Below are 14,818 nucleotides of genomic sequence, written 5' to 3'. Positions count from 1 at the left end.
AATGTGTGTTTAGTCTGTTAATGTACTGTTAATTTATTGCCAAAATGTACTCAAATTGAATACTTTAAATGTAACCTTGCTAGTGAACTCTGGTGTTTTAAAGCTGTTTTTCTGATTCAAGTTTTGAACTTAAATATATTTATTTTCAGTTTCACCTGTGAGAGGTAGAGACTACTCAAAAAAGACTTCCATGGAATATGAGGGAAACTGTCTCATATCAATTAGTTGTTGCGGTTTCTGAAGTCTTAAATTATTCTTAAAACACTCTATTTCTTCCTATTAAGAAAAGTTTTCTTACCCTGCAGTGTTCTTGGCGAAATTACTGAAACGTCTCTATGGTGAAACTTCATCATCTTCTCTTGTTCAGACCTCAAGTAGAGAAGAGGAGGTCGTTCTTGAAAATCTTGGATCAAAATCTAAAGAAAAGAATTTGGATAATGTTCAGATTTCATCAGCAGATGCTAGCACATCAACTACTACACCCTGCAAATCATTTCAAGGTGAGACCGTGTTGTCATTTTTATGATAATATACTTTTAAATATAGCTGCTTTATTTCAGAACAGTATAGTATGTTGTTTTTTTTCATCTATTAATACAAACAGATGAATTTGAGTACTAGGGCTAGTGGTGCTTAATACCTGGAACACTTGAGGTCCTGTGAAAGTCAAGAAATAGTCTTGGTGTATATGCTTGGGTGCAGCATTTAGCAGTAGCAAATATGAAAGTTCAGTGTAAGCTGTAACTCTCTTTGATGTAATGTCTTTTAAATAGTGATAAAATGACTTCTGCTGGTATAGCTGTGCTCAGCTGTTAGAGATGCAGATGAAGATTGGTGGGAATACATGATCCTGCCCTCGTGCTGCAGCAGAAACCCCATGGGGAACGCAGATCCATCAGAAAACAAATATTAATTTAGAGACTATGTTAGTTTCTTGGAAAAGAGCATTATGTTGTGTGTGTTTATGCAGTGAACATGGCACATGAATATTTGAACAAGTGAGTAAAAGCCTTTTTTTTTTTTCAAATAAGTTGTAGAATGTTAATTGTGTGCCAGGAGGTGGAGCTGGAAAATGAGGTACCTGTGGTATTACTTGTGGATAAAAAGACTCTGTGCGCAAGTATAGAATGAGTGTGAATTGCTTTGTATTTATCTAAAACCAGATTTTGCCATAACTATAAGGCTGTTAAACTGGCTTGAAATAGAAAGGTATATTTCACAAGAGTATAAAAAGTTTTCTCTGGAGGAGATGGTCAGCTATCCTTACTTGCTCACAGGGAAGATCTGGTTGTGGATGTGGTCTGGGGCAGGAGAGTAATGTCCAGAAAGAAGTGAGCAGGATGATTAGTAGGGTTAGAACTGTGTGCTACATAACAGCAGATGTTTGTCTTGTTCAGGGATCTGCTTGCTAGGATTAATGAGAGGATTGCCTGAATTGAAAGTAGCTCTGAAGAGCTGGTTCAAGAATAACCTCTCAAAGCACAAGAATGACTTATTTTGACATGCAGAAAACTAAGCAAATGTGTCAGGATGCCTGACTGAGCTCAGATCTGTCTGGGAAAGCAGCAAAGGGAAGGTGAAGGAAGGCTAGCTGGGACAAGGTAGGCACAGGAGCTGTGTAATCACTGTGGAAGCAGTCCCACAGTGCCTGACAAAGAGCAGCAGAATGTCTGCTCACAGTAACCAGGTTCAACCAACAGTCCAGTGACACCGGGCAAGTTAATATTAATTAATTTAATTAACCGGACAAGGTAGGTCTGAGGTCAAGTCTGTGTGTCAGTGTGTGCATCACTTGGTCTGAAATATCTCTCCAGTCAGTTTGAGTCACCTGTCCCTGCTGTGTCTCCTTCCACTCACCCCCAGCTTCCTCACCAGCGTGGCAGTACAAAAAGAAGGAAAGGCCTTGGCTCTGTGCAAGCCATGCTCAGCAATAACAAAAACATCTCTGTGTTATCAACCCTGTGCTCAGCACAAATCCAAAACACACCCCGTACCATCCACTGGGAAGAAAATTAACACTACCCTGGCCAAAACCAGTGCACCATTACTGTAATACAAGGTTGAATGGAAATTTCAACTTTTGTAGTTCTATATGTTTTATACTCAATTTGCTTTTCTAATTTTTGTACTTCTTTTGTGTAGTCAGTAATGAAAAGCATATTTTCAAAAGGTTGATAAAGCATTAAACTTATTCTGTACAACGATATGTGATAGCATTGGTAACTAATGGTCCTTTCAAAATAAGTAACAGGCTATTTTTTTGCTCTGTGATAAAGGTGTGCTAATTATACCCAACTGTGGAGTAATTTCTTAAGCTAAAACTCTTTGTTTGTAGTGAATCTATACCATTCCTTATAAATTAGGGCAAAACTTCCACTGAAATGGGAGGTGAGGGGGAGAATTTATTTTACCTTGTGATTTATTACTCCTCTGATTTGTTTATACCTGATTCCTATTGCAATATTCTTCAAGGTAATGAAGGCTTTTTATTCAGAATCCTAATACAGGGAAAATATAGCTTATGGGATAGGAAACATGGAGTAAAAAGAACAAGTTTAAATTCAGGATTTTCACGGCAGAGCAACAAGGCTGTTTTTGAAATTAACAGCAAACTCTAACTGAGTTTGTTTCCTGTTAGAGGCATGCAAATGCCACAGTAGTACAGAAAGGGTTCTGACTTGTTTCAAATTCAACATATAAGTACTTAAAAAAACAAAAAAGCCTTGATGTGATAAACTCATAAGAAAATAAGATAAATCAATTACCCATCTGGGAAACCAACACACAACCATTCTTTTCTGGTTGTGATTTTATGTAAATTTAATTTACATGTGGTGATTTTATACCATTGGACACTAAAAGTACATGTTTAGAGATAAGTAGAAGGTTTAAACTATAAACACTGTTTCCTTGGTGAAGGAAAAATATAAAAGCATTGATTGAATTTTTTGATCATAAACTGTTTTAAGTGACTTCTTACTTACAGACCAAAGATTATGGACATAACAACAAGACAGCTGATCATTTAAGTAGCAGTAGTCAAAGGTGGCTAATTGAAAGAAACAGTGAAAAATAAGGGATTTGTTTTTTTGTAGATACTAACGCTTTCCTAGTTTGAAAGTTTATTATTTCAGTCCTACAAAATACTACTAAAAATGATCTAGTGTCAATAAAAAGTTGAGGATTTCTTTTAAAATAAACTGACTTAGTCTTAAGTATTTTCTAGCATTAAATAACAGATTTTACTGTAAAACTCGTCACAATGTCCTTATTTGCCTTTAACAGTTACTCTCAGATTGTGAAAATACCATAACCAATTTGTCTGAGCTAAACTGCCACCACCTTCCACCTGCAAGTTTCTGATCTTTATTGGAATGCAGTTTGCAGCATTGCCTTGAAATTTTATGGGCATGTCTCTATTGTCCTTCCAGATGCAGGCTTTTAAGATCATACTTTTATATCCTGTAAATATTTGCATTTACATGACTTTTTTGAGACCAGATTGAAGTTCAGATGTTTAAGAAGTGGAACATCAGGACCTATGTTAATGATTGGTCCTCATTTAATTTTGGATAATTAATAATTTGGAATCAGAAAAGGTTATCCCATAAAGCTCCTCACATATTTCTGGAACCAAAGCTTACAATAAGACCCAGAATAACTGGAGGTGGAAGGCAAATTCTGAGGGTCACTGTCCTTTGTAACTGTAGAGGCCTTTTGAATGGTATTTGTGTTTTCTTCAGGAAGGTGGTAGTTCTGTTAGGCATGGAGAAAACATGTGGAGGTGTCATGCTTCTTCTGGACCCCAAAGAAGAGTAGTCATATAATTTTGTTTGAAGAGAGAAAATTTGGATTTTTTAAAAACAAAACAAAAAAACTACACACACATGCAAAAAAAAAAACCAAAAAAAAAAACCCAAAACTACAAAAGATCCCAAAAAAACCATCCAACTAAAAAACCTACCAGCCAAACAAATAACAAATCCAAAACAAAACAAAGCACTTGTGTGTGTGCAGAATTTTAGTTCTAGGGCATAGATAGTAAGATATACCTTCCCTTTAGATTATAGTTGTCCTAAATCAGACTTTTTTTCTCTTTTGTACCTAAATACTTAGTAAGAAAATGAATGTAACCAAAGTAGGGATTCCTCTCCCCCAGAACAATTAGAAAAGTCTTTCTAAATATTTCCCCCCTTGAGGAACTTGATTCACCCATTGCAAGAGCTATAGTTCTTAATTTCAAAAGATAAAATTTTTTTTTGCTACTAAAGCATAAAATTAAAGGAGATCTAGATTACCATCTTTATTACCTTAAATCAGTTAAAAGTTCCACATTGGTATTGAACCTAATTCTTATGGAAGGCAAAGCATTAAAAGAGAGCAAAAGGAGAGTTGAAAGCACATAAAATAAGAGAAATTTTCCCTAAAGGAATGATATTTTGTGACTATGCTATCTTAGAAATGCTTTAAAACTTGCTGTATCACAGAAAAAAAAGTACCTGGCAAAAGACTGAGCATTTCAAAATATAAATTGCTCAGGTGGTTATGGGCTTTGGCTAAATTCTGTCCCGAGAATTCATTTTGTTAGTTTTTGACCTTTGTTAGGGCCAGATCTACTTGCAACAAGAATTAATATGTTTTAAAATGTTTCTTGTGAGGTCTGCAGTTCTGTGATTTCTTTACTTTTTTGTTGATATTTTAAAACCTCGGTAATTATTTCTAATAGCTTTGTAGTATATATTCAAAAGTGACATGCATGCTTCTAACTAGAGATTTGCTAATTGTAGAATTGACTTTTTTACAGAATCACAGAATGGGTCAGGTTGGAAGGGACCACAGTGGGTCATCTGGTCCAACCTCTCTACTCAAGCAGGGTCATCCTAGAGCACATGGCACAGGATTTCACAACCTCTCTGGGCAATCTGTTCCAGTTCTCAGTCACCCACACAGTAAAGAAGTTCTTCCTCATGTTCAGGTGGAACTTCCTGTGCATCAGTTTTTGCCCAGTGCCTCTTGTCCTATTGCTTAGCACAGCCAAGAAGAGCCTGTAAATATTCTTTTGACACACCATGCTTTAGACATTGGTGAGTTTGGTCCCCTCTCAGTCATCTTTTCTTGAGGCTGAACAGGCCCAGCTCCCTCAGCCTTTCCTAGTATGAGCAAATGGCCTCCTTAGTCTCTGACCTTTTTCTTGGTCAGAATTATAACTACTTTTTATAAGACTTGGAATTTACTGATCAGTATTTAGCATCTTCCTTATAAAAACAAAAATTTCAGAGTTGCTGAAGAAGGATAATTACATTCAGATTAAATATATGTCAGTATATATCATGCTGTGCCACTTCTGATTTTTGCCTTTTCCCTAATTCTGAAAAATTTGAAATGCAGAGAGCCTAGGCAGGGTTTTGGATTTTGTGGAGATAACTTAAACTTTCCTTCTTCTTCATTTATTTAAGTAAGAAATAGTGAGGAATGTTACTAAGCTGTTGTTAGTAATAGGTCTTGGCTTTCTAAAAAAGCTGGAATCCATGTTATGCTATATAAATGGACAAAACACAATTTACTACTTATTCATTAAATAAAAATGTGAATGTCTTATCAAATGTGACCTATCCCAGCACTGTTATCCTATGTGAGGAATTCATGTCAAAGTTCAATACAACTGTGTGATTGTTTTGTGTTCTCCTTATTTGTTCCACTGAAGTTATTGATGCTGACAGTGTACTGCATTTAAATCATCCCTAGGATGCCAGGACTGTGTCCTTCCTCATACAAATCCTGTCTTCCTGCAGCCATTTTACTGTAGAAAACTTAAGCTAGTGACAGAAATGCCTAGAATACAATACTTGTCTAAAAAATATGCATGAGCTGCCCTGCCTTTTAGTTGATCAAATTGATGAAGTGCTTATGGTTAAGAAATTAAATTCTAGCAGTACTTAATGCAATAAACAAATTTAGAGACTTGTTAAACAATTCAGCTTTGCTTTAGTTAATTACTTTGAAAAGCTGTCTATTGTGGAGCAATGGAGATTATAATTATCATACAATAAAGTGTTGTCACACACTCTTATAGTGTTTTCTCAAGGGTTTAAAAATTCTCTCATTGCATGGTATATTACAGTGCTATTATGCTGTGCAAATGGGACAGATGTATCCAGGAGTAGAGTATTTGACTGAAGATACCAGCCCCTAGTGGCTGTGGTAAAAACGGTCCTCAGCCAGTTTTACAAGCCAGTATAGCTACTTGCTTTAGGGGAACGTAGAAATCTGGGGTTTAGGGGAGAAGGGAAAAAATTCCAAAACCCAGCCTAAAAAATCCAACCAATCCAAATCCCACAAACAAAGAAAAAAACCCTTCTTTCTGTTCAGACTGAGTGGGCTGCATGTAAAATATTGGTAACTTCTGATTGTGACAGAAACAGTTCTCTTGTTGTCTTCAGTTCCTATAGCAATGTTTTTCTGGGTTTTGGAGTGGTTGTGTGCTGCTGATTGACAGAGTCCTTCCTTTTCCAGTGTTCTTATGTAATTCCTTCTCCTCTTCTATATGCTCATTGCAAACAGCTTAGCTGTCCTAGGGAGAGCTGCTGGCCTCTGTGAGCTACTAACTGAGCTCCGTTAGTAGCTCATCTAACAGTGCGTGGCAGTTGCCTATGTAGAGGAGAAAATGCCAGCTTTAGCTCTATGTGCTAACAAGCTCTAAACCTAAACTGGTCAACTGCAGGAAAATAAATTATCTTGGTAAAGGAAACAGAAAAATGGCTTGTTTAAGAACTTGATATAATAGCTTTGTTTCACCTAGAGATGGCTGATAGGACTAAATTGAATAGAAATGCAGCATAATAATTGTGTGTAAGCATTCCTGCTGTTCACCTTGACTCTGTGTTTGAAATCATTTTCAATGCATTGGTGACAAAATGGGTTGTGTGAGACACCACTCCTGCTCCAGTTTACACTGGGGAGTTTATCACTTAAGTGGCTATTGTCAAAATCATAATTATTCAGAGTCAAATCCCATATTTTCTGCTGTTGCCCAAGCTTACTTGTGTTTCCTATCAACTTTACCTTGTAACAATTTGAAAAGTGGAAATGTTTATAATGTGAGCTAGGTACTGAACTGTGTTCTGAGCAAATACTTTTCTATAATATTTTGTGCTTTGCATTGTTTTTAATACAAATGAGAAGGGACTGTTACCAATAACTTCTAGTTATGGAATAGAAAATGTGAGTTTAGAGGGGCAAAAGCTTTAAAACCTTAAATTTAGTATGCTTTTACTCTTATGAGCACATCTATTTATTTTCTGGTCTTATTTCAGGTACGTTCCAGTAATGACATAATCACTTCATCAGTGAGGATAATTAAATAATTGCAACTTAGGCATGGCCTTTTAGATTCAATGTTGTTGCTTTTTTTTTTTTAGGAATTGATTAACAGGGATATATTTGGCTTTTTAGAAGTGTGTTGAACACATAAGATCTGCAGCAGGAGAAGTAATTGAGCTGGGTACTAGCATAACATTAAGATAGCTTTATGTTCCTGTTTATACAGCTCGAAATCTTAGACATCTAATCAAAATATTGCATATACTCATATACCGGGGCATATATGGGACACATATACCATTTAGCTGTAAAATTTGTTTCATCATTACCTCCTATATTCAACTTTCAGAAAACAGCAAAATTTTAATTCCACCGTCTGCTTGTAGCCAGATTCATGTCTGAAAAGTGTTCTGTTTCTTGTTTTCCTCAATAAGTGTTTTTTCCATGCTTCAGTCTCACTTTGTCTTATGCTTAGTTTTCATTACTTTTTCCAAGGAAACATAGATTATTTTAATGGTTCATAGGTAAAAAGCAAAAACATCTTCCCCAAATCATGAGTGAGAAAGAGTAAGAATGATTTGTACTTAATCAGTTTTTTCTCTGTGACAAAAAAATGTTTGCCACTCCTAATGTAGTGAAACTGAAGCTCAGTTATAATGGTAAGTGCTGTCTCCAATAAAATTAGCTATAATAGAGCCTTTCTATGTGTCTAAAAAATAAACTAAATCTAAGAGTTAGTGTACATGTGGGAGGTAGTGAGGGAAATAAATGTGAGCTTGCTTGTTCCTTGTTTTTTATTAATTTCCCATCCCAAGTTTGGGCCTTGTAAAATGTCTTTATAGGCTCAGTTTCCTTTTGAAGGAAAGCTGAAGGAAAACACCATGATGAGGAAGTACTTCTGAGGATTTTCTCATTTCATTTTCTTCTTTCAGTGCTCTAGTCTAGTATCCTCTGTAATCTACACTTTCTCTTTTCAATGAACTGAAGAACTTCTGGGAATGTGAGTATCAGAAGGAAGGTAATTATGAACTAGCTTGAGTTTCAACATGCTGCCAGGCACAAGGCAGCACCCTAAGAACTGGGAGCACTCATCTGTAATATGGCTAGGACTCTAAAAAATAATACCCTGGGAATGAAGTGAAAACATGCTTTGCTTGAATGTCAAAGGATAGTGGGCTTGGTTTTGTGTAAACATAACTGAATAAAGTATCAGAAATTAAGGTAAATCAAAAAATTCAGTACTGCTGTCTGCATAATGTTGTGACCATCAGTATTATAAAAAAGAGGATTGGAATAAGTGTATTGTACTGCTTCCCCACAATGTTCTCCAACAGTTGCTGCTTAAGGATTCTCTGAGCCAGAGGACAACATGTATCTCTTTAATTAAAAGACTTTTTTATTTTATCACTTTATTGTTTAAATGTATGTAATTGTGCAATTTAGAATAGAACTTTAAACTTTGACATTTTACTTGGCGAAGAGGGGAAATTGTCCTTCCATGAAGAATAGCAGACATCTTCAGAATTATAAAATTTCGCAACTCTGAATTTTGCAGAAGAAAAAGCTTTTTCAGCATTCTGTTACATGTATTGGTGATAATGAGGTAGAGTCTATAGTGGCTGGTAGCATCTGTTCTTTTTTTTTTTTTTTGTTTTCCACCCAGTGTGACTTCTCTAGTATTGAGGGAGAGAATACTGTTGAAAACTGCAGTCAAGCAGTAGGAATTCCACCCTCCAAGGAAAAGGACCATATTTCCAATTGCGCAGAAGACTAAAAGCTTCTGTCTTTGTGTAAAGCACTCTAGGGTGTATGAGACTAGAAGGCAAGGTTGTGCTAAGTCAGCCTGGGAACCGAGGGTGTTTGTACATTATGTAGCACCTCATGTCCCTGAGGTTACTTTATTGTACCTTATAGACTGAAATAGTTTGATGTCCAGGAACTTGGATATTCTCTGAACAAAAATGAGTATACATTGAGGAATGGGTGGGTGTTTAGGTTAACTGGATTTGTTCATGCTATTGAAGGACATTTTGATGTGTTCACATTGATCAACAGGAAAAGTATTTATTTTTCAGTACCACAGTTCAGGAGGACACTCAAGGTGTGTACAGATAGTCACTGATACCACCTTTGGTACACTTCAGTTTATGAAGGGTTTTGAAGGAGATGACTCTTGCCCAGGATTTGTGTCCTGTCTTTATAGGTGCTTGTCTTGCTAGTCAGTGAAGGGGAAAGTTATTGTGTACAGATAACGAGGTGTATACATTCCTTGGGAATTGTCAGAGTTTTGGGGTTATAATCTCACTTGTATGCAATAAAAATGAGGAATAGCTATAACAGGGTCATATTCTAGCTTACATACTAAGTAAAATCATACTTTAATACAACATTTTTAAGGGAAATAACAAACCTCATTCAAGCCTTATTTTTGTCCCAGTCATATCTACTGTAACACTGCACAGAAAATGCCTACTACAAATAATGACTTTTGTAGAGGGTATGACACTGAACTTCTCAGACCTTGTGTTTGATTCAGCATCATTTCCTCCTTTCCTATGTAGGATGGTTTAGGAATGGTACTCTCAGATTTAGTACTCCCACTAAAAAAGAAAACCATCAGCTGCTCCCCTCTCCTTCTCCACTGGGAATCAAAAGGCAGAGATCATTGGTGAAGATAAGAACAGTTTACTGGAAATAGCAGTGAGATAAGAAAACAAACAGTAACAGCAACAATGCTAATAACAATGTACAAAGAGAGGGCGATTGACATGACAAATGTTCACCCCAGCCCAGGACATTGAAAAACAATGGCAAACAGCTCTTCTGCCTGACAGGAATTCCCTGTGAGAGGAAAGGAGCACCTATCTTCTTGGAAGCAATAGTCCCTTTTCCCCAGCCCCTGGAAGTGGCCTAAGGTGGTACTGAGTAAGGCTGGTGTCTTGGCTATGTCCTCTGGGCACAGCACAGGGCAGCCCAGAGCTCCTGGATCCGGTACTCAGGTGGGCTCAGCCTATCCAGCAGCTTGTGACTACAGGCATGTGCCACTGCACCTGGCTGCTGTAAAAAGTAATTAACTGTCCTGGCCAGAACTAGGACACTGTTTTTCTACAAAGACCTATTTTTGGGGATGAACTCTTTCCATCTGTTTGGAAAAGTAAGATAACTGTGTGTTTCCAAGGGGTAATTTTGTGGAAAAGATCACAATCTTGGTAAGATTTGGCTAACTTAGAGTTGTTTGTGGGGGGAGGGGGAGCTGCAGGATTTTCTAGCTTGACTTGGGTTCTCTGTTTGCTCTTATGAGTTCTGCCCTATGGGAATTTAACTTGGGTGAGTTATCAAAGCTTTCTGAGTTGCAGAGAAGCACTTCACAGGTAAGACAAAGTTTTTTTCTTGATTGAAAAACTCTACAGGGTCCTGGGGTCCAGTCACTGGTAGTGGGACTTCTGTGAGGGGAGGCCGGGGATGCCCTGTTCTGGACACAGCCAGTTCCAGCCCACCCACTGCAGGGCACAACTGAGCCCACAGCTGAGGCAGGGTCACCCTAGGGGACACTTCTTTAAGAAATGAGAAAACAATCCCAAGACAGGAAAGAACTAAAAGGAGTGGCAGCAGTGGAAACCTGAGGGTCAGAGGAGGAGAGGGTACTCTGTTATTGAGTAAATGTTCCTGGAGGATGGCAGCCCATGGAAAACCCCTGTGGGGGGAAAAGGAACAGCAGAGACTTCAAACATTACCCCACTTCCTTGTACTGCTCTGTCTCTCTGAAGGAACTGGGTATAACCTGCAGTGAGAGGAAATAGAGGTGAAGTTGGGAGTGAAAAGAGCCAGTGAAGAAAGATTCTTGTGGTTGTGATGTCCTTGCTGTTGACCCATGAGCTCTCTTAGTCCTGTTCGCCCCACTGTAAGCTGCCCCACCCTCAGCCTGCTGAGGGGAGAGTGAGTGAGTATCTGGCTGGGTGTTGGGCTGTTAGCCAGGGCCAACCCAGCACAGAACCTCGAAGTGATTCAGTCTCTGTCCAGGGTTTAGTCTTACAGCAAGCAGAGGACCAAGACTGTATGAACGTGTGCTCTGGCCGTGTCTGTGTCTGAGGTGTGCCTAAGCATGCTTTGTGTTCAGGCAGTCTGGAAACCGTGCTAGTGCTATGTGCCACTGTTCTGAACTAAAAGTAGGGGATAGTTTAAAGATGCTGAAAAATAAACTTAACAAAATACAGTGGCTACATGAGATGACTGACTGGTCAGTTGAGAATTCTGTATGGCTGGAAGATTTACCTTCAACTTCTTCTAAAAAAATCCGATACTGGTTTGTAGTAAGATAGTAAGAGATAACATAGCTGGCCAAGGAACTGACATGCTTGGAGATGTAATGTTGCTAATGGCATGGTGTAGATGCTTTTCCCTACTCTGTGCACAAACCACCACACTGAGTTATGTGCTGTGGATCTCTGTGTGGGGACCATGAATAGAAGACAGATAGTTTCAAAACATTTATTCTGTATTCTTGGTTTGCCTTAAAGAAAAATGTTTACTCTTTTTGGGGCATTGTAAATGACCTTTAGCTGTTGGAGCTTTTTTTCCATAAAATAAAACCTCAGAAATGGGATTAATGACTTTTAACTAGTAGAAGGGGAGCATTCTTTAATATCTCTAGTATCTGTTTACTTTTGTTTCTCAAAAAACCTTCTTTATGTCACAGTTTTATAAGCTCGGCCGTTTTCTTTGCAGCAGTGTTTATGTTTGACCAACACATCTCTTCTTGGCCCAAGGAGACTCTGGCCCCAGGCTGCAAAAATCCAGATGCAGATATGGTGACAGTTTGGTTTGACATACTTTCACAAGATTAGCCAAGACTAATTCTTGATTTATGAGCTTACAAGCTTCTTAAAGATGCAGCTGGTGTGAATAAATGTGTGATTTGGAGATTCCCATTTAAAGAGGTAAAATAAAAAATATAGTCATGAGTCATCATTCATTTCCATAGAAGGATTTGTAACTGTTCTTCCTTGTAGGATTGTGTGTTACAGATGGTTCCTCAAATTCTGTTATGTGTAACTATTTTGTCTGGGAGGTTATTATCTCATTGTAGTTACTGCTTATATGATTAAAAGATTCGAATTTTTCAAGGCTATTGTAAATTAAGTTTAGTGTTTTCCTGATAATCTTTGTTTTACAAAACCTAAATAAAAATGGAAAAAAGAGGAAACTTGAAATCCTTCAGAAGGGAATAACTTATTTATACGTCCTTATAATTTTAAACTGTCACTAATTAGCACTTCATCATTAATCAACCTGGATGGGGGAGAAGAAAGTCAATGCAAGTACTGCCAGTTCAATGATTTGGCATCATCTACATGGAAAGGATCTGCTGAAGAATTATCCCATGTTAATTTTTAATGGATTTTTCCAAAGCACATAGTTGCTCTTCATCTTTATTATTTATTTATTTTCCTTTATTGTTCCTCTAAGTAAGTATTATCAATACTGGAAACTTTCTGGCTCATTCAAGAAAAAGATTATATTATTCTAATGTGTTTTCAAAACAAATCTGTTCCCTCATGATGAAAACCATGGTGGTGTTTTCAGAAATACTTTGAATGTTCAGAAATGTACTTTGTTTTCAAAGTAGGCTGCCTGAGAAATATCAGTGCATAGTTAAATTCCATATTAGAAATATGGAAGTTATTCTCATTAGGGATCTATCAGATGCAACCCCATTCTAAATATTTAGGAATTAGTCCAACCGTAGTTGCACATAGCTGCACCTCGATGATCAACTTGGATCATCTGGGATCTTCAAGTGTGTGGTGTAAGGAGGTTTATTGTGCACCTGCCAGAAATGTTTTTATTGTATATCATTTTAACAGCTCACTGTGTGTTTTAAAGGGACACATTGCCCCGAAGAAGGGAAGGCTAGTGCTGTGTCTGTGCTGACTTATGGAGCTGGCTGAGTGTTTAAAACCCCAACAAAACAACAACAAGCACAACCAAAAAAAGCCCAACAATCCAAAATTAAATAAACTTCACACTTAGCCATCTAAAACTACATTGCAACATCTGGAGACACCCTGAAATCCTGGCCATCTGGAAAGGCTTTTTTTCCTACTGTGGTTGATCTCTGTTGTTGTCACTACTCTGCGCAGAAATATGGTCTGACATCATGTGAATGGAGCAGAGATGTGTCTGTGACTTCTTGTCTGGTGAATAAATGAGATTTCTACTGCTGCTCTTGCACGTACTTTAAATACCATTCAAAGGGGAAAGAAATCATACAGAAACAGACTGCTGCCATCAACACAAATAGTTTCCTGTGCAATTAAATAGTTGGAAAGCTCGCTCTCCCTTGGCACTTCCCCTCCTGCCCTAGAAAGAAGTAGAGCAGGATGAGGAGATGAGTCCTCTGGGGCAGGCATTGCTGAGGCTTAGACAAGTGTGACTTTCAAACTTCCTTTATCTTTGCGCCCTTCAGAGAAGTGTAGGCTATGACTAAACACTGTGCAAATGGGCAAACTACTGTTTTGTGAGTCTTCTTCTGTTGCTTCTGTCACTTCCTAATAAGCTTGTATCCATCCATCCATCCATCCATCCATCCATCATCTTTTGTGAAGCAGTTCTTAAAGAAATAGTCTGCTCATGCTGAATGGGGAAAAACATGTTTAGAGTCTCTCTTAAAGTATCACTGAAAGTGGAAGCTTCTTTTCAAGACAGGGGAGAAGATGTGCCTGATACAATAGAAAAAAAAATGCTTCTGGTGTAAAGAACAAAATGAATGAAGTATTTATTTATTTATAGATACTATGAAATTTGATACAGTTCTGTTGGTCTTAGGATAATTTCAGTCACTCTGTAAGGATTTTCAAGATCACTTATTACTGTAGTTGGGAAAACTATTGAGAAAATCTGTAGTGAGACCAATATTGAGCCAGATACTTTATATTTTCTTTTTGTAGATAATGATGATACAGTTATGTCTCCAAGAAGAGTTTACACAGTGGATCTTCCTCCAGAGGGTTATGTTGCAGTTACTCCAGATGCTCTTAGTAAGGCAGTTTCTGAAGCCTCTGGCAGTAGTGCTGACTCAACAGGTAAGTTTGCATGGTTGTTACTGTGATTAGTTTTTCAGAAGGGAGACTTCTTAGCAGCTCTTATCAAGAAGATTCAGACTGCAACAGTAAAGTATTTAAACCGTGGCTGCCAGTGGGTGTCACTGTTTTGCAACATAAGCAAAATGAGGATGTACTTCCCTATGGGTTCATTTCCATCATTTGGGGTTTCTAGACTAGATTCAGCATTTGGTGATAGCCATGCAGTGCCACAGATCTTACTAAAGTTACATAGAACCTAACTGAGGACAAAGTCTTTAGCTCCTCCCACTCAAGTGACATGTGTATTCATATTATGCCTGCTCACAGTCATATTATTTTTAAGCATAAATGTTAGATAAAACTGTTTTACTACATCTACCCTTGATGTTCTGAGGAATTGGGTAAAGGCTTAACAA

The 14,818-nt window shown here is 37.7% G+C and overlaps 1 protein-coding gene across 1 annotated transcript in view; it reads left to right on the top strand.

The window, feature by feature from the left end:
* Positions 1-14,818, top strand: part of ERICH1 (glutamate rich 1) — a 65,971-nt gene that overhangs the window by 14,883 nt on the left and 36,270 nt on the right. Inside the window, exons 2-3 of the mRNA XM_068183615.1 lie at positions 306-500; positions 14,268-14,402. Coding sequence (XP_068039716.1) covers positions 306-500; positions 14,268-14,402 — 330 coding nt within the window. The remainder of the gene's footprint in view (positions 1-305; positions 501-14,267; positions 14,403-14,818) is intronic.

The sequence above is a fragment of the Anomalospiza imberbis genome, chromosome 3 (genome assembly GCF_031753505.1).
Source record: "Anomalospiza imberbis isolate Cuckoo-Finch-1a 21T00152 chromosome 3, ASM3175350v1, whole genome shotgun sequence".
In the NCBI taxonomy this organism is placed as follows: Eukaryota; Metazoa; Chordata; class Aves; order Passeriformes; family Viduidae; genus Anomalospiza; species Anomalospiza imberbis.
The sequence above is the reverse complement of the archived record's forward strand: the minus strand, read 5'-3'. Positions and strand labels throughout refer to the sequence as shown.